At 43.5% G+C, this 19,287-nt stretch overlaps 1 protein-coding gene across 3 annotated transcripts in view; it reads right to left on the bottom strand.

The window, feature by feature from the left end:
* Positions 1 to 811: 811 nt before the first annotated feature.
* camsap2b (calmodulin regulated spectrin-associated protein family, member 2b) overlaps positions 812 to 19,287 on the bottom strand; it is a 34,180-nt gene continuing 15,704 nt past the window's right edge. The window contains exons 5-22 of one of the 3 annotated variants that reach the window (XM_075483588.1): positions 15,605 to 15,743; positions 14,316 to 14,455; positions 12,139 to 12,229; positions 11,912 to 12,016; positions 10,042 to 10,111; positions 9,691 to 9,945; positions 8,537 to 9,254; positions 8,275 to 8,421; positions 7,970 to 8,195; positions 7,490 to 7,673; positions 6,720 to 7,383; positions 5,184 to 5,320; positions 4,860 to 5,074; positions 4,667 to 4,766; positions 4,247 to 4,312; positions 3,501 to 3,616; positions 3,285 to 3,403; positions 812 to 2,688 (exon numbers count right to left, since the gene is read on the bottom strand). In XM_075483588.1, the coding sequence (XP_075339703.1) occupies positions 2,392 to 2,688; positions 3,285 to 3,403; positions 3,501 to 3,616; positions 4,247 to 4,312; positions 4,667 to 4,766; positions 4,860 to 5,074; positions 5,184 to 5,320; positions 6,720 to 7,383; positions 7,490 to 7,673; positions 7,970 to 8,195; positions 8,275 to 8,421; positions 8,537 to 9,254; positions 9,691 to 9,945; positions 10,042 to 10,111; positions 11,912 to 12,016; positions 12,139 to 12,229; positions 14,316 to 14,455; positions 15,605 to 15,743 (3,789 nt within the window). In that variant the 3' untranslated portion in view covers positions 812 to 2,391. The remainder of the gene's footprint in view (positions 2,689 to 3,284; positions 3,404 to 3,500; positions 3,617 to 4,246; positions 4,313 to 4,666; positions 4,767 to 4,859; positions 5,075 to 5,183; positions 5,321 to 6,719; positions 7,384 to 7,489; positions 7,674 to 7,969; positions 8,196 to 8,274; positions 8,422 to 8,536; positions 9,255 to 9,690; positions 9,946 to 10,041; positions 10,112 to 11,911; positions 12,017 to 12,138; positions 12,230 to 14,315; positions 14,456 to 15,604; positions 15,744 to 19,287) is intronic. The other 2 variants (XM_075483590.1, XM_075483589.1) reach the window with 2 other exon arrangements.

The raw sequence follows: 19,287 nt of genomic DNA, 5'->3' as shown, positions 1-19,287 counted from the left end.
CAAAACATATCGGGAGAAGTTTCTAATGTGAATCTTTCTGAGCTGCTGACAAAAGTCCCGAGAATTTAAATGACATGAATTAAGTACAGGTGGTATGTATATTTTTTTTTACTGTCACCTACATTTTGTCTGCTTTCCAGCTGCATTTTTGTTTATGTATCAATTTATTAGTTGTTTTACCATCATATTTTTATTTATGTTCACTATCCAGTTGCACCCTTTTAGAATTTGCAATTCATTCAAATTGAAAATCAGTGACATTTACTTGACACAAACATGTGGTGTTTCTTTCTTAAGTGTCTTATATTGAGATACACAGTCCACGAGTGTTTTGTGAGATGGATTGGAGGTGAGGTAGGGTGGACAGAGTTTGAGAAGTATTGTACTGATGCTTATTTGTATTGTTTCTACAGTTATTTTGCTTTTACACTCTAAAATGATTCGCACTACAATCAGAAAGTCTAATTAATTGACTGGTAAAACCAGAGTTTCTAAATGCAACTCCACTTTCACAAGTACATGAGTAGCCCCTCTGAGGGACTTCACTATTGATTGTGTGGGGGTGACCAGGCTGAGGTGGGTGTTGGCCGTGGCCTCCCCTTGACTCTGCCCCAGGGCAGCAACGATGAGAGTAACACAGACAGACAGATGCTGGTCAGCTAAATGATACCATCTCTGATTATTTGTTATGTACTTGGCTCTCTACTGAGAGTCATGTCATGTCAACTGGCATTAATATAAATTTAAAACCAAGTACACTTTACTATGATTCAGTCAGGACACAAAGGGAAATAAGGCACCATGAGTACTGTTGATAGCTGACATTTTAATAAAGCTTAAAGAAATAGAAAAGCAACGGAAATCCATGAACAACTGAGCATACTTTGTTATTTGGAAAAAAAAGGAAATCAGATTTGGGGTGGGGGTGAGGGGAAATCTCAGTATCCTTACTTGATTTCATACAACGCCACAACAATAAAGCCTCAATAAGACTTTAAGCATCTCGGCTATACTTTGCATTCAACACGCGTCCTTAAACAGTGTACTGCTTCATAAGTACACACTTCCAACTGGTAAATGTCATTACAAAAAATACTTTTATATGCCAAAATATATCTGTACAGTGTCAACACACACTGAGAAAATGCACAATAAAAAATAAAACAACAACAGCGAGGTAAAAGTAAAGTAAAAAGGATGACAATTCTGATGTGGAGGGGACTTGAAATGCTATCATAGGCGAGTTCATCATTTTATTTACTATAACTGTGGACTACTTTGATGGTGAGCTGGATCTAATAGTTACGACAGTAACCACATTTAAGTGACGTCTTGGGTATCTGCAACATGGTCAAATGGTGACTGTTAAAATGACTCTTAAATTGCACAAACGGATGACACAGTGAGGGATTTCCATCTAGTCTACAACTCATTAAAGTGTTATCTGTGATACTGTCGAGTGATCACACTCTTTGCATCGGTAGCACATTAAAAGGCCCCAAACAACATACTTATACACATACATGATAAATTAGAAACGCTACTCAAACGCTACCGCAAGCTGACTCGTTCATTTTGAAGGGAACTGCCATTATATACAAACTAATTCAACTTATATACGCAGTGTATTACAGTTCTCTGAATGAAATGAAAGACGCTTTTTAAAATATCTTCAAAGCATTATCAAAATGAAATAAATTAAAAGTCTATTCCAGGTGCTTTCCAGAATCATTTGACGGCACTCCAACAATTGGAGTGCTCAGATCACTGGTAATTGCAATCACCAGCTGAGGTGTGCCCCACTCTCTGCTCGGCACCTCACTCTACACACATACACAAATATGACCTGTTTATAAGTTTGTCAGTTACACGTATAAAAGCAAAAATACATGCCTGCATAACAGCAAAACTCTCATCACGAATGCTTCCTCTCATCACAGACAGGCCACCCTTTAAATGGCCGGGGGGGGCGTAATCTGACCCCATACCTGTGTGTACGCACAGCAAAGACACTTTTTCACCTGGCGCAGACAAAGTGACACCAACACTCACGGCGCATCCATATGACACAAAACAAGCATAAGGCCACACATGATCAACTTAGAGAAACCAAACTGCCTCAGAGAGGCGTGACATTCAGTGCTTCAGTGGTTCAACTAGGTAAGGCATTGGCTCGCCTCTTATTATCTTCTTGTTTTTTTTTTTTATTTGGCACATGAGAACATTGAAACACATGCTTACAAGTACACACTCGTGCCTCATAGTGGCGTCACATTCCAGTTGTGAACTTCCACAATGGGAGCGTGTGTCCCTCTTATGAAAAGTATGATCCGCTAATTCTTCTGTCTGTTCCACTGGAGCATGTGCAGATGTTGCCCCCACCATCTGGCGTTACTTTGAGTGTTTGTTGGGCGTCCCCTGCTTCTTGGTCTGCCACAGATGGCTGGCGATGGTGATGGCGTCCACGCTAGCAGACATGGTTTTTGCTGGGATCTTGCTGAACTGCTTCCTATCTGAGTTGTACTTGTAGAGAGACTCGATCATCTTGGTTGTGATGGCTTTTGGTCCGATGCCAGCCAGTCTGGTGATCTCCTCGGTCTCGGGGCAGTAGGCGTACACGGACCTGAACTGGCATCCGGAATCCCGGAACAACACCAGGAAGTTATTGGCTTCTGATTTCTCCATTTCCTGCAGAGGATCATGCAAAAAAAAAAATAAAAAAAAAATGTCTATCAATGCAGGATTGTCTTTGTGTGTTCACAGTAGTACTTCACACTGAGTTCGCACTGGCATTTTCTGTTTTTCTCATCAAATGAACATATACCTAAGGAGGGTCATATGGATAAACTGACAATATCTTTAACGTGTATTTTGTTTGTCGCTTACAGACTTCTAAAGCAATGCTGAGCGTTGGGCTTAATGAGCTTGCTGGAAAAAGAGAAGCCTATATATGGCCATTAAGAACAGTACAGTGTGTAAAAGATTCACAATAGTGCCAGGAGCTCCTTTGCTGCACGGTTAAATGAAGATATGCTGTAAGGAAACTGTGGTTCTGGCGCCTGTACTTAACTTTTTTAATTAGTGGCATAGCTGGAAATAAAAACAATCAACTACTGCATATGAAGGGAGCTGCTGGTTTGTACCCATCAATGTTCAGGTACCAGTGTTCAACTTTCCTCAAATGATTGCTGAGACAAATCATAGCAGAGGTCATTGTGATTTAACTCAAGCTGTCAAGTGTGAACACCCCCTTTCAGTGGAAGAAACAGAGAAACACTACATACATCAAGTATCTTGTTTTTCTGTCCTTCATTGACCTTGCCAGCCAGGCAGCAGTGAGCCAGGGCATTCTGGATGATATGCTTGTTGGACTTAGCACTCGGCGCCTTATATAGCTTGGGTCCTGAGGGAAGGAAGCATGAGATAGCAAAAATTAAAAACCCTCTTGTTTAGAGTGGGTAGGAAGACAGAACACTTACTCTGTTCCTTTCTGTGCCTACCTGTGTACTCATTGTTGGAGGGATTGGAAGAGGTGGTCGATTCATTTTCCCAGTCTTTTTCTTCATTACGACTACCAGCCGAAGGACAAGAAGAAAATCCCCCAGCAGAATCCGGCCTGAGGAACAAGACAACGCAAACCAACAAATGACACCCACAAACACGAAAACAAACACATAAAAGGCAGAGGGACACAGGCATGGGAGAGACATTAAAGCCATTGTATGCATACAGACATGCATACAAACACAGAGATGTGGTGAAACAAGGTCAGACACTGTGACACAATTCTCCAAACCCTGCCTGTTGTCTTGCATCACATCATACTGTAATAAGGCTTAGATAAGATGAAGCTCAGCAGTGAAGGTCAAGAAAAGCATGTTCAGCCAAGCAAAGCAAAGTCTCACTGCTGCCTTTACAGATACTGCGAGAGATGAACTCGAGGAGTCGTGAAGGAAACAAGTAAATACGCAAGTGAAGCATAGAGAATATAGCAAAGCAAAGGCTGAAAGCAAGACTGCCAAAGGCGGGAAGAGGAAGAAGAGGTGGAAACAGCTCCGCAGCGCAAATCTGATGAACCCTAATGGAGAAGCAAAAGCTGCACTGATGGAATAACTGCACTGCAGCGACACATCTGTCTACTTTTATGTGTTTGTCGAAGCTGAAACAAAAAATTACAAGAAGCTACAGCATAGCTACACAGAGCCACATCTACAACAGCTTAGCATCTTTTCACAGCATTACTAACCTTCCCTTTCTTTCTTTGGGAGAGCTTAAAAAAAACGGGATTGGGACAGAAGCTACTTTGTTGCCTCTTTGTTGCAGGCAGAGTAGAGGGAAAAGGGAGAGAGGGATGAGATAAGAATCAAGTTGCAGACTGCAGAGCTCACAGGTTCATGAAGTTTCCATGAACGATAGAGACACAAGCTAGAAAACTCAATCAACCGACATTCCAATCATCAAAATCACAGCGGGGTTTATGACGCATTGGCTGTCGCATAAAGGAAGTACAGGGATGGAAGTTGTGACTTTATTTAAGTTTGACCAGGAGCGTAAACAACTATGAGCACAGACTAAACACTGCAGACATATTAGTTTTTCTGATTCTTAGCGATTAACAAAAAAAAGGGAGAAATAAGCAAGTTTAAAATCAGAGATTACGTCTTACCTGTTGTTCTTCCTGTTATCTGACTGGTCTCTGTCATTGTCAGCCAGATTGAGAGACGCCAAGGAGACACTAGAGACAGAGAAGCCGCGAGGACGCACCCCTGCACCACGACAGCACACAGGACGAGCATGGATCAGTTTGTGTAGCACAGTGACAGTGCGCGTTAGCTCATGCGTTTCTCTGTGCGGCTCACCTGTGGCTCTCACAGGAGGGATAGACGACTCCATGACGTCCCTGTGGATCGACTTGGGCCGCGGCTTTTTCTTGAGACTTCCAGATCGAGGCTTGATGACCTCATCCATGTCATCCATCAGTTTGAGCTGCTTTCTCCTCATGTATTCAAGCTTTATGTAATCCCTCCTGGCCTTCTCGTCGTCCTTCTTCAGCTGCTCCTCCTCCGCTTTTAACCTGGAAAATGAGAGCAAGATAATATTTACTAAATCCAGGTTCAACAGATGCATAGTAGAGTATCAGCATCAATGCAAATCTGGGAGCTTTGTGAGGCAGGGAGACGCACCGAGCAGCTTCCCTCTTCTGTTCCTGGTCCAGCTCCTGTTGTTGCTTCTTCTCCTGAGCCTCCTTTTCCCTCCGAAGCCTTTTCTCCAGCAGAGCTGCTTTCTTTGCCGCCATGTCCTCTTCACCTTTCACGTCATCCTGGTGTTGGACAAAAACATGCGTACACATCAACTCAGGTTATACGAGGAGGAGAATCGTTTGTTCGAGCCTTTAACGCCTCCCCGATAAAAACGTTTACTCATAAGATAAATACTACATCGTGTAACAAGTTGCAGTTAAGTACGAAAGTACGGCTGCAGTGTACAAGTGTCCCGCTGAGGGATAAGTCTTGCTTTGAAATCTTGAGGGAGGCAAGTTGTTGTATGGAATGTGAAGTTTAAATGAGAGTGAGAGCAGACACAGCTGCTCAGGGAAGGGTGGAGAAACGTTGCACAGCACATTACAAAATTGCCACAAAACATCCTTTTATGACAGTTTTACAGACTAGGGTTATGGGACATGCTAAAACTGTAGCTGGTTAAGGAGGTCACCACTACTGCTCATGGACTTTCTCTGGGACACCGTAGTGTGTCTGTAGTGAACACAGGGGCAGAGATGCCAGTAAAATAGGACAAGAAATCCCACAGCCAAGTAATGAAGATGAATAATGTTTGAAAAGTGGAAAGAGCTGCGGCAGGCTGTGTGGAGGCCACTTTATCTGCAAACCTCTGACTGCTGCTGTTCTGTCTCTCCTTATCCTCTTTTCTGACACTAGGTCTATTTCTCTGAACCATAGCCCATCGCCATCAACTTCACAGCTACTTTTTCCTGGTTAACCCCTCCCCCCCCCCAAAAAAAAGCCATAATGCCTGCAAGAACAATCTCCAAATATGTTAAACCTAAATAGAAGACAAAGTAGGGCCCAAGGCTGGAAAGTCCTGGAGTTTTTTCTGTAAGTACCTTTGGCCAACATGCTCCAATGCTCTATAATCAAAGCTTATTGGACTACTTTTTTTGTGCTCAGGCTCTTTATTTGTCTTTGGCCCACCCAGATTCACCAATGTTTCTGTGGCTCAACAAGCAGCGCACTGCACAGGTTGTTCCAGGTTGCTCACAGTCAGAGATCCTTCCTGTTGAAGCTCCCTGCACACAGCAACATGAGGCTGTGTAGTTTGTTTTAAAAAAAAGGGGGAAGTTATCAGACTGTGCACGAGTGCGATACAGTTATATGGCGGTTATTCCGAACCTGGCTAAAAGGGTTAGAAATGTGGAAACAGGAGGTTACACCAAATATATTTACAATTATTTATAAAATCTCATACCTGCAAAAGTTGGTCATCTGTGCTTGAAAAATGACTCGAACCATGAATCAGTTAAAAAAAAGTAATCATTCACTAAGCCAGTACCTCCGTAATTCTATATATTCAGTTCAACAGAAATAAACACGTGTCTCATCCTACCAAATCCTCATTTGTTTAGTTTAAATACAGAAATCAGTTCACACTCAAGATGATCTTTAGAGAAACTAAAATGTTCTGTCTCTGTAGCTCCAGCTCACCTTAAAGAAGAATCCACAGCACATCTTTTGGTCTTCTCCACCTGTTTCTCCTGCCCTCTCCTGGCCTTGCCCATCTGGAGGCTTCAGCCCTGGAGGCTTCATCTCCACCAGGTCCCTCCTCTCCTGGGGTTCTTCCTGAACCTGGCCGCCAGCACCCCCTTGTTTCTCAGACACCGGCTGACACAACACCTCTGCCATCCTCGACTGTTTGACCTCTCGCTTCAACTCGATCCGCTCCTCTTTCTTCTCTATGGCTGCTTCTTCATCGCTTTTCTTCGCTTCCGCCTCCTCTTTGTTCTTAGAGCCGTCTTTTTTGTCCTTGGTGTCTTGGCTGTTTCTTTCCCTGGGTGCCTCATCATTGCCCAGGTAGGAAAAAGGGCTGATCTGGGTTTGGCTGGAGTTGAAACGCCTCAGCCTGGGTAGGCTGTCCACTGAGGTGGGGGTGTTGAGCATTCGGCTGAAGGGGGTGACCTTCAGATCATTTGGACGTGGAGTCCGAGATGTTCTGGCATGGAAGGAAGCTGGTCTTCGTTTGATGCCAGCAGGGGAGTGATTCGGGGCACGGGGGGAGCCAGAAGAAGACAGGATCGGGGATAAGGACCCCACCGAGGCTCGGCCTGATCCCCGGCCGGTTACGCTGCTGCTGCGCAACTCACGGAGCTGCCTGTGTAACAAGAAAAAGAAAGAAAATCAACAAATACCGAATCTCACAGCATGATGGCAAAATGAGTATTTAAACCGCCTTATTAGTTACTGGAATGAAGTGATACCTGTGTGGAGACGGAGCAGGAGGGGGTATGACCCAGGCTTGTTGCTGGTTGTCTCTCATGGCCATGATCTTCTCCTGCTGCTGGGCCAAACGCTGCATCTCTGTCTGCAGGAAGCCGAGTGACGTGTTCAGCCTCTCGATGGAGCGTGTATATTCCACAAGGTCAACTTCTCCCGGGGTCACACCTGATTACCATCGACAAACAAAACAGGTTGGTTATTCCAATACTGTGACCAAAATCATTGACAAGAAAAGCAAAGTGCAGTACAAACTTTGAAATAAATCTCTGTTTCGCAGTGTGCTTCAGCTCTGAATAGTCAATAAATCAGTAAATAGGAGTTTTCTTATGGCCTGGGAAACCAAGGTCACTTAAAATATTGGCCACTGGGCCAACATTGAATAAAAAAAAACAGGATGATTAAGTGCTACGTGTTCCTCTTCACTTTCACACTCCATCAACAGGACTGCAGCCGTTACCCACCGCCATCTTCACAGGGGGATTTGGGAGCTGCTCCGTCTGGTTTACACCGCTCTGTTTGCTCCATATTACCCCGGCTGCTCTCCTTTGAGGTGGCTGCCTCTGGTGAAGGTGTTTCTGCTCCTCCTGAGGTGGGGCTGAGAGGGGCTGTCACTCCTTTCCTTTTCACTATATTCAGAAAGGCTGTCCTGCCCATCTTCTGGCGATGCCGGGTGAAAGCCGCCTCCACCTGGGAATTATTACATAATGTTTAGCTCATACTTGAAAAGAAACTATTGGATATGTCTTTTGTCGTCACATCTGTTTACCTTTTTCTTTTGGGCTTCAATGGCTCTGCGTTTCTCTTCGAGCTTCATCCTCAACTGAATCATCTCTGAAGCTATGAGATGGGAGGGGTCTCTTGGAGAAGGAGTCCCCGGAGAGGGCGAGGTGATGGGCAGGGGAGGTGTAAAGAACTAGAAAAACAGTGTGATGATGACCGACATTAAATCAGCACCAATCTGCCTCCTCAGCAGCTACAACTGAAGATTATTTGCTGAAGAAATAAGTGGCACAGAATGAGTCACAAACCTGAGAGGAGAGGCTTCTTGTTGGGTGTGTATATGGTACATTGAGATCTGAACTGTCTGGCGTGGTTCCTCCACTGCTTCTTCCCTCTAACTTCCTGAACTTCTGCTCTGCAAAGCTCGTCATCCGCACCAGGCCACCAGAGCCACCCGGCGATGAGACGGGACTGACTGTGTGTGATCTGGGGAGTGTGGGTGCTGAACTGGGATAGGGACTGCCGCAGTCACCTCCATCGCCTCCTTCTTCCTCCAGATCGGCTTCACCAATCCCTTTGTGTCCTCCATCCCTGCTTCTCTCCTTCTCTGGACAGGCGGGCAGTGGACACGACCGAGTTGTGGCCTCACAGTCTGGGTCTATATCTGAATAGTCTCTCAAGGAGGAAGAGTCCTCATCCAAGCTCTGAATGTCCTCAGTCCGCACATGAATGCCAGTGTCAACTTCATCAGTAGATGCGGAGTTGGGGTCACGGTCATTCAGCCGTGCTTTAGCTGAACCTGGGTCGTCTCCTGGACCTTGGGCCCCTGGAGGGTCCACAGGCTCCGCACCATGAAGAAAGAAGCCGTTGTCTCCGAGACGGAGGCTGGCATGGGGCCTTTCTGTGTTGTGGATGATCTTGAGGGCCTCCTCAATGCTTGGGGGACTTGATGGGCTTATGTCACCAGAGTGGTTGCCATGGTGTTTAGTGGAGCTGCTGCTGTCTGGTAGGACTCCATTGGAGTATCTACAGAAATATCCAGATAAATTAGCAAACAGTGACCCCCCAGCTTTGAGTGTTTGTTCCTACGTAAACAAAACCTGCTGAATAACATTTGTATCTGAACATCCTTCAATCTTGTTTCAGAACTAAGAGAACTCTGAGCAGTTCTTTATGAAAGAAAGACAATACTGATGTTGACATGCAACTGATAGATAAATAACTTCACGCTTCAAATTTGACATTTTACAAAAACTTCGTCAAGAATAAACAGCATTTTTTAGGGAAAAGGTCATTTCTGCACATAAAATAGGGTCCCTAAACAAACAATTAGATTAAATTACATTTTCACTAATAGAATTCAACTTTTTTGTTTGTTCACTTGCATAAATGATGTTTATACTTGTTCCTTTAAAAGCACATATCAGCTGACATATGCAATCATTTACCCTCTCATCTGTACCTGCTTTGGCTCTTCAGTGAAAATGTGTTGTTCCGTCCTAATGGCTTTTGGGAAGTGAAGTCCTCTTCCTCTTCTGGTATGTGTCTATTCTGGCCATTCACACTGATGCCTCCGCGAGATGCATAGTGAACTTTGAACCCCAGGCCGTCACTACTAGCTGAGCGAGTCATACCGCGGAGCGAAGGAGCCTCACAGGTTGGCAACGTCGCGTCTCCATCCAGGGGAATCTCAAAGGAGATTCCCCGAGAGGAAGAGCTGGAGAAAGTCGAGGGAAGGAGATGTGTTGTTAGTTTAATATGCAAAAAAAATTAGACCACTTAACAAACAAGCTGATAAATTTCTTGTACTGACTGTTTTTCTTTGGGCCACGTCCCAACACAGCCATCAACATAGGACATGGAGGTAGATCTCTTCATAACACCTGTTATAAACAAAGATCAGTTTCTTTAGGTTTCTTACTTGGGGTGTATGACTTTTTATTTTACAAGCCAACAGCAAATTATGCTTTTGGGTACATAAAGAGAAGGGCCTATCCAATGTGTTTACACACAGAGGAACAGTGAGTCTCGTGTGTAAATATACAAGGATAAGACTGTCTTTGCTAGACTCTATATCAGGTATATTTGCACAACACTGCAGCTTTTAGACACTAATCCCAGAGGCATTTTGTTAATTAATTAAAACTTGCATTGCTGTATTGATGGCTAAATACTCAATTGCAGTTCTTAATGGTTATGCCCGACCTGGGAACCGATGTAGAGCCACAAGTCTGCCACCAGGGGGCCTTTAGGTTTTAAATGAAAGACATCAGCGCTTCTGCAGATCAGCTTTCATGCTCGGACAGCTGCTTTTAATAATGTTTCATTTATTATTGGGCGAGGTCAAGGAAGTAGTGAAACATTTTTCTGTAAAAGTTGTGTTAAACTACTCTGTGTTGTTTTTGCACAGATAATAAACCTGTTTAAACAGGCATTTTGGCACCTCTGCCCGTGTGATCACTTCCTCTTTTGGCTCCTCTTCAGGGTTACCATAGTGGATCATCTGTTTCCATCTCTTCCTGTCCCCTGTATCTTCCTCCATCACACCAACCACCTGCACGTAGTCTCTCACAGCATCCATAAATCTCTTCGATCCTCCTCTTTTCTTCCAGACTTCCAGAGTTCAAGTATATCTCCAGCATATTTTCTCAGCACGTGTCCAAACCCACTCAGTCTCACCTCTCTGGCATTGTCCCGATGACTCAGTTTCTAATCCAGTCCATCTTTCTCACTTCGAACACTCACAACAGCGGCTTTTATTCAGCTGTCTTCAACTCCACCTCCTGTTTTTTCTTTTTTTTTTTTACTTTCTGTACATGACACTAGAAAAAAACCTAAACATTGTGTTAGTCCGACCAACACTGGACTCACAATGCTTGTAAACAAATTGGTCCCACTGAAACGGTATGAAATCAAGGTTTTCAAAACCACACCCAGACATTGCTGTTGGTGGGGGTCAAATCACGACTGCATGTTTACACTCAGCTAGACTCAAATGGGCGGAGGCACTCCCCACATGCTTTAAAGGTCCATCTTTTTGCATCTTTTTGTAAAAAAAACAGAACAGTGTAAGTGCAAATGATTACAGGCGAATTTCCAACAAAGCTGCTCTCATTCACGTATTTTTCTGTTTATAATAAATAATAAATTTAATTTAGAAGGCGCCTTTCTGGACACTCAAGGTCAGACGGTTAAACTTATCAGACATTGTGACTGAAAATCATGCTTACTTAGAGCATTTCCAGGCTGTCACTCTGCTTTAATAAAATCCTGATTGTATAACCACAGTGTCATAATATGGACATGCAACACAGTGCTGTGCGCAACCGACGCAGTTATTTTGAAGATGTCATATTCTGCTTTTGGGCTGTTCCTTTTCCTTTTCCTTTTTCCTTCCCTTCAGCGTGTTAAACAGCTTTTTGAGCATTTAAAAGGTCTTCAGAGTTATGCTTTGACAAGTCATGTTGGAACAATGCAGAGTAGCGGAGGAAAAATGTGTGATTTTTGAATGTTAAAGAATGTAAACCTATTCTAGTAAACCCCTAATTAAGATTTTTGAGCCAAAAAGTGAGCACAATATGGGTTATTTAACTTTGTTTGACTTGGTGACATTGTTTTGTACCACAAGCAAGCAGTCAAGAAAATGGAATAGAGCATTTATTGCAGAGTACAATTGAAAATACCTTCTGCGGAGATATTTTCCGGGCTGGGAGGTCTGTCTGCATAGCTCTGTTTGACGGGACTGGACACAGGAGGCATATCTCTACAGGATGATACAGGCTCACAGGCTGCAGGAGAAAACCAATTCTCAATATTCAAACTGGAGTGACTCATTAGAGATAACAGTTACCACTCATTACACATTAAAAATGAATGCCGTCATGTACACTATTAATAAACTGGACTGTACCGTTTGGGTCGAAGACTCTGGGCTGTACAAATGACGGTTTGACCACTTCAAACCACCAGAAAAGCTCAGCCATAAACACCAGGTAGTTACTCTGCAAGACAACACACATCTTTATTTTGTAGTCACACACGCAGCACGTCTTATTGCAGCACATTCCCCCCACATATCTCTGTAAAGCTGCTAGATGTGCTACAAATGCACTATCATCCTGCTTTTTGACAGATCACCGAGGCCACAGCCAGCCAACTGTTGCTAAGTAACTGGCTCCATGGGTGTTTTCGTGTGCTTGAATAACTGTGCATGTTCCATTGTCTGACTTGTTTAATATCAAACCCAGGCATGTCATGAAAACTGCCAAAAACAACATCTGGAGTATAGTTTAAATCTCTCCCATGTACACAAATAGATTGAATATGTCGAGTGGGCGACCGACATCAAAGACAAATGAATTCATATAGAAAACAGGTGAGCTCAGGAGCAGATGGTTTCAAATGTAGAAAAACATTCAGTCAGCTTATCTGTGATTTCTACTCCTCTAAACTGCATTTACTCATCGCAGAGTACACTGCTAAACAGCACTTCTCTTCACATAACTCATCAAATAAATAGACTTACATTAAGGTTATGTACACACGTAGCCGGGTATTTTTAAAACCGAATGTTTCCCCCCCTCCGTTTATAAAATAATCTGTATCCACATTACCTCGTTTTCGAAAAAAACTCCTTCCACACATAACCGAACATCTGCGTTTTCACCTGCCTTGACAACCCAAATGCTGTTTTGCGCAATCTGCCCTCGTCAGCTAAATAATAAAGTGTGCACGCAGCTTTTTTGAGCACACTGACAGGTGATCGCATGACAGTGGACTGCCCATCGATATGAGGACGTAATAATTCCGACAGCGACAGGAGTGAGGACCGGGACATGCGAAATTGTCACGCCATTCCTCTGGGAGTACGACTTGGGCGTGTAAAATCAAGGCAGTAAACAGCGCCTGCACAATAATAACCACCACAGTTCTCAAGGCATCCATGCTTCTTCAGTAAACAAAGGTCGCACTTTAGACTTTAAAGCAGATTTGTTGTTGTTTTGGCGCATATTGTGACGTTCGAAAACGCAAAACTCCGGTTATCTCTGTCTACACGCAGCTGCATAAACGGAGTTTTCAAAAATCTTCACTTTGCCCGGAGTTTTTAAAAACATTCATTTACGATGCGTTTTTATGCGTTTTCATGTGGATGACAGGTCCAAACGTAGAAAAATATATTCGTTTTAGCAGATACCCGGCTACGTGTGGATGGGGCCTAAGCTTCTGTGGGCAGTGAGTCTGTGGTGAATAAGCAGTGTGCCAGAGTCTTTAAATGCCCTTCTTGACCCCTGCAACACTATTATACCAGCATTCAGTCAATATACAATATGAACAAAACGGTGAATGAGAAATGAATGCAGGCAGAGGAATACAGAGCAAAGAGTGTGAAAATGGTCTGCTGTGCTGTACTGGAGAGAGGAAAGTCCCAGTCAGTTTGGACCATGACTTGAATCTGAATGTTTTCAGCCCACGCTCTCTGCATACTATTTACCCACACTGGCTGTGCTGCCTTTGGTGTCTGCATGGCACAGAGATGCTCTTGAACAGTACAGTAGTTCTTTTATTAATCACAAACAAAATGGGAGGAGGGGGTTCTGTCTGAGGACTGAGATCAGAAAATTCAAATATTTGGTATCCTGGTAAAAACTGGAGGGGTGTGGAGGAAAGAGAAAGAGGGAGGGAGGCGGAGATGGGTCGTGGCTGTAAACCTCCTCAAAGCAGAATCTGTCCTCTGTCTGAGCAGAGAGTGGGTTGAGGTAAAGTGGGGTGGCCTGGTGCAGCATCTCCACATGGAAAGCACCCGTACACAGAAAGGCTATTATAACATACATAACGCAGCAGCGAAACAATACTCAGTGCTTCACAAGGATCTTTATGCCTCTAATGAATGCACACACATGCACACAACAAAAACCCCTATGAAAGCCGAGCCACTAACATTCATTATTAAACTTTTCCCTGTGTCACTCGTTCTTGCCTTCGTATAATCTCCTGCTACTCCCAAAAACCCTTTTCACCCCTTCTTCAGCTGCAAAAACAACTCTCCCCATCTTCCACACACATATTTTTGGGTGCTGGTTTCCTTACCTTTATTGATGCATGTGCATAGAGCAAGTCCTCCAGGCTGAAGTGGCAGCAGTGGTTGAGATTGTTTCTGCAAAACTCCTGCACCAGCTGGAGGTTGTACAGACTGTCAGCTAGGGACATGGTCTCTTTGAGGCAGATGTCTGCTCCGCCGGGGGAGGGGTCAAACACACACACACACACGAACACACACACACACACACACACACACAAGAGGGAGGAGGGATAATAGCAAAGGCAAGACAGGAAGACAAGGAAAGATAAGACTTAGTTTATGTTTAAAAATAATAGCTGAGAAGAAAATAACCCTACTTGGGAACTTGAAGTGGCAATTTTGAATCACTCAGAATCCTCCAGACAATTCACAACACCATTTTAGTAACCGCTTTAACTGCTTCCAGATGAATCATCAGGATTTTTAGCCCCTGATGTTTCAGTACCGTAAGGCCGGCCCAGGCATGTGTGGGATGTTTGACAAGAGGGAACATAGCAGGGACAGTCAACGGAGTATTACAACAGCTAAATTCTCTGGCATGATGTCCCGCTGAACTTTATTGTACTTCTCTGTTATTTCGAGACTAAATCAAGCTTCAAGCAAGAAACCTTAATGAAGCGCAGCTTGCTTTCACGTCTGGCTCGTGTGTGTGTGACCTTCCAAGCGAACTCAATCTAATCCAGAGGGTTTTTAGAGAATCGACACAAGAGCTGTTTATCTTTGAAACAGCAGCCAGCTAGCAACTCCTATAACGGTTCTCTGACGCATACAACTCGTGACCAATCACACCAGAGCCCGGGGCATTTTCAGAATGCAGGCAAGCTGGGAGGAAACGCCTCTTTGTTCCTTGCCGTCTTAGTATGCATGTTTGCCATAAGTCCTATCCGTGTTGCAGTGCAACAACACCATTAACAGTGTGTAAAGACTGACAACAGGACTAATCCCTTTTTAAATATGTGGTAGAATATGACTTTGTAGACTAGAAAATGCCTAAAAAACACTCACATACATAAGGCTGCCTAAAAGTATTATTTTGCAAGAGAAAACTTCAGAATAAAAAAGCTGATGGATGATAAATATACTCTTTGTCTCAAGCATCCTGTTAAAATTTGTTGTGTTAATCACAGAAGCAGAGAGAGCAGAAGACTCTGTACTGTCCAGATGAGGCTAAAAATCCTTGTTGTTAGCTCGCTGCATTGTCATTCTTGCCTTCTTTAAGTATGTTATTACACAGAATTTTATGGAATGAATATGATGAAAGAATAAAAAGTTGGTGAGTGGTTATGGCTTGACCCACCTTCCAGCCTGACAGCCTGCGGGCAGTAGAAGTGCAGCAGGGCAGTGAGGGCGCAGCCGTCTGTGTTATCCTTCAGCAGGTTCTCCACCAGGGGGAGTGATGGAGCGCTCCTCTGGGCATGTTCCCTCCTGTACCGAGCCTGAAACCATGGCAACGGCACAAAGACATCGCCTTTATGTGTCATCGGGGTGGATATGAACGGCTCTCTTTGATTACCGGTACAAACACAGCAACATGTGCAGGCACTCTTTCAACTGCATGCACCAGTAAGTCACACATACATTAACACAAGTGCAAGTGTTAATCTGAGGAATTTCGAGCATACGCCTGAAATAATGCAGATTGCACTGATCATGCAAATAACCAGCCACTGACATACACTCAAAAACTACCTTTAGAAACATCACCTTGCATTTTAGTCATAAGAAATGTAATCAAAACAGTCACAACTGCTCTCTGTGCTCAGTTTTAGGGAGTGGTTAGTTCCTTATCAGGACAGTGAGGAGCAGAATGCATGACAGCAAATGAATGTTTTAACATCTGGTGAGACATCAGTGGCACTAAGGAAGTCTAAACCTCAGCTATGGATCTGTAGCAGACAATACATGTGATTTAGGATTCTAATAATTATCTGCGTAAAGACATCCTTCCTGTCTGAAGGTTTTCTATACGTCTCTGGTTCTGTAAATACACCAGTAAAAACAGCACTCCTATATGATGTCTTCAGGGCATCAGCGCTCCCCGTTTGCTTGTAAACAAAAGTTTTATGATGTCTGCATTTTACAACAAACTGTTGTTTCTTCAGTGTTTCATTGGTACTGTAAAACAGCCCCATACAGGTGTATCCTCTTTACAGAAGACAATTTCAACTGCTTTGAGTGCAAAATGCAGACAACAAAAAAATGTCACATTAATTTGCAACAGAACAGTTGATAATGCAGTTGTGACTGGAGTTCCATATCCTTTCTTAAAATAGATGTAGGTCAAAAATAGTCGCTATGCCTTATATATGTGAAAATGAGGTACAGGTTGGAAGAGTAGGAATAGTCTGACCAATCACCCAGTGGGGTTACATGGCACTGAAAGGACCAGATAATTGGCTAAATTACAAGAAGATTGAGTTATTAAGTGCATGTAGACACCTTAATCTGACAATAAATTGGCTCGAATCGAGATAACTCGGTTGAAAGTCAAAATAAACGTGCTTGTAGACGGTTGAAGCACGTGGTGAATTAGACTTTGCGTTCTGCGCATGCTCGAGATTTTTTCCCGGGGTCGTGAACCGGAAGTCGGAAGAGACGATATTACTGTTGTAGTCGCCATCAGAATGAAAAACACTGCGATGGAGACTGCGCCGTTGTGCATCGTGTTTGTGCCATAAGCAGCTCATCACAGATGAAATATAGAGGGACGTAGCTTCATCTTGCTCTTCATTCGCCATTTTCTCAAATGCCTGAGTTTGTTGTTGAAGGGTTCAACCGGAAGTGGCTCTATTAGCAATAGTTGAAATGGGTACAGCGCCACCTATCGTATCGGAGTATGACATGCTTTGTTCCTCTGATCCGATTCATTCACCGCCATCCAAGGATAATTACCCTTGCTCAACTCATTCTTATTGTAATTTAGCCAATTATCTGATCCTTTCAGCATCATGTAACCTCACTGAATGATGGGGCTCAAGGCCACATGCAGAGACAAACAAGGCAGCTGGGCGGGGGGGGCACAGAATGTAGAGGGTGGGATCAAGGGAGAGGAGAGTTGCTGGTGGGGTTGTTAAGCGGGGGGGGGGGGGGGGGGGGGGGGGGTTTGTTCTTCAGAATGGATGACTTACAGGTACTAATCTCCAGTACCATTTGCTAGGAGACTTGATGGAGGAACATGATTAGACAAGAGGAGAGAGTGGGATAGGTATTAGGCCAACAGCATGGGAAAAAAGTGCTACCTCTGCATGGACTGGGGGAAAATCTTCTCTTAAAACCAGAACAGTTACACCTCTGCAAAAGTCAGATAATTCTTAAACATATTATCTGCATAAAAAACAAGTTATAGACAGTGATGGAATGCATCTGCTACAGCAGTGTTTGCTGAGTTGTGTCGTGCAGCTGAATACAACTGTGGAGGGGAAACATTCTCAGACAATAACCTTCCCAAACAAACAGCTTTCCAATAATTTGTGAAATAACATCACAACAGAAAAAAAACTTCTCTTTTGAGTGCTATCAATAAAATCGGAAACAAAACATTCTCTTCCTGGAAAGAACATACCCTCTTTTTAACAAGAGTAATACTACAACAATTAATAACACCGAAGTGTCACATAAGGAGCTTTTGAAATGGTTTCAGTTTTGCCTCAATCACAGTAATTAAAGAGTCCCTCCAATACTAATTTATACACTCATAAAACTCATCATTCTTTTCACGTTCTTGTGTCTCTTTAAAGCTTCCCGCTCTCAAAAAGCCCACTCTGCTCTGATAGGTTTAGCTGGCAAGTTAAAAAAAAAAAACAACAACTGCAGTGTGAGACACCTACACAATCTTGGATTGACGTGTGCCAAGTTAGCCACCAAGCAGGCGTTACACAAATGTGTTACATGGTGATATTGTGAAATAACAGAACAAAAAGCCTGGACTGCAGGCAACAGTACAGGGGCAGTGTGGAAGTGTCGGAGAGAATTACTCCCTGTGGCTTTGAAACTTTACAGACCTTCTAGATGCACCAAAACAGATAAAACACTCAGAAAGGCTATCCATTTGGGACACCCTAATGGTTTCTATGACCAATGTGCGCGTGCGTGCCTTGATAAAGCATAACCTAACATTAGTAAGAACAAACTATTTAGCCTTTTGAGTCACAAATACTCACATTTGTTTGGCAGTACAAGATGAAGAATCGACAGTCGTGCTAGCGGCCTTGAAAGGCTGTACTGAATTAATGCCACCATGCCAATTTACTGTGAAATACAGCAATAATATTCAGGTTTCATCTGCGTATTCAGCAAACCAACTAACATTAGCTAATTGGCTATAAACATACTTACAGAGGCCAATAATAATTTCAGTCTTGGCAACCGAAGTTATTGGAAAAGTCTGACCTGATGATGGCGAAAGGAAAGTTGCGGCATAATCAAAGTCTGTGGGTTTCATTCCACCAAATTCACTGAAACCTTTTGGAGGTTTTTACATATTAATAAACACTCAATGACAGGATCTGGAAGTTAACCCCCTTGATCGTTGTTTCTTTTGAAACCACACAAGCTCCTGATTGTCACGTAGTGATTCGACATGCATTTGTCTTAAGTTTCCCCTGAGTTGTAGAGTAAGCACCGACAGCATGTCGAGCGCAAACATTCAACCGAAACCACACACAAAAATGAGTGAGGGTCATATGACCACAGTTAAACACTTTTCACATGGTCCCAGAATAAACAACACTGGAAAAGGGTCTTGTGCTCATCTATTTGAGAGTGAATGCTGCAGAGGCACATGTATGTGCGTGCGTGCGTGCGTGCGCACTTGTGAAATTATCTCTTCTCACACTTTCCTAATCACTGAATAGACCTCTGTTGAGGCTGACACTGCAGAGAAGGAGCTGTGTGATGAAGCGTGGAGTAGGAAAGCAGCTGACTGACGCCGAGCGTCCACATTCCTATAAGGACCGTCCTGCTTTGACAAAGCATGTTACT

The sequence above is a fragment of the Odontesthes bonariensis genome, chromosome 14 (genome assembly GCF_027942865.1).
Source record: "Odontesthes bonariensis isolate fOdoBon6 chromosome 14, fOdoBon6.hap1, whole genome shotgun sequence".
In the NCBI taxonomy this organism is placed as follows: Eukaryota; Metazoa; Chordata; class Actinopteri; order Atheriniformes; family Atherinopsidae; genus Odontesthes; species Odontesthes bonariensis.
The sequence above is the reverse complement of the archived record's forward strand: the minus strand, read 5'-3'. Positions and strand labels throughout refer to the sequence as shown.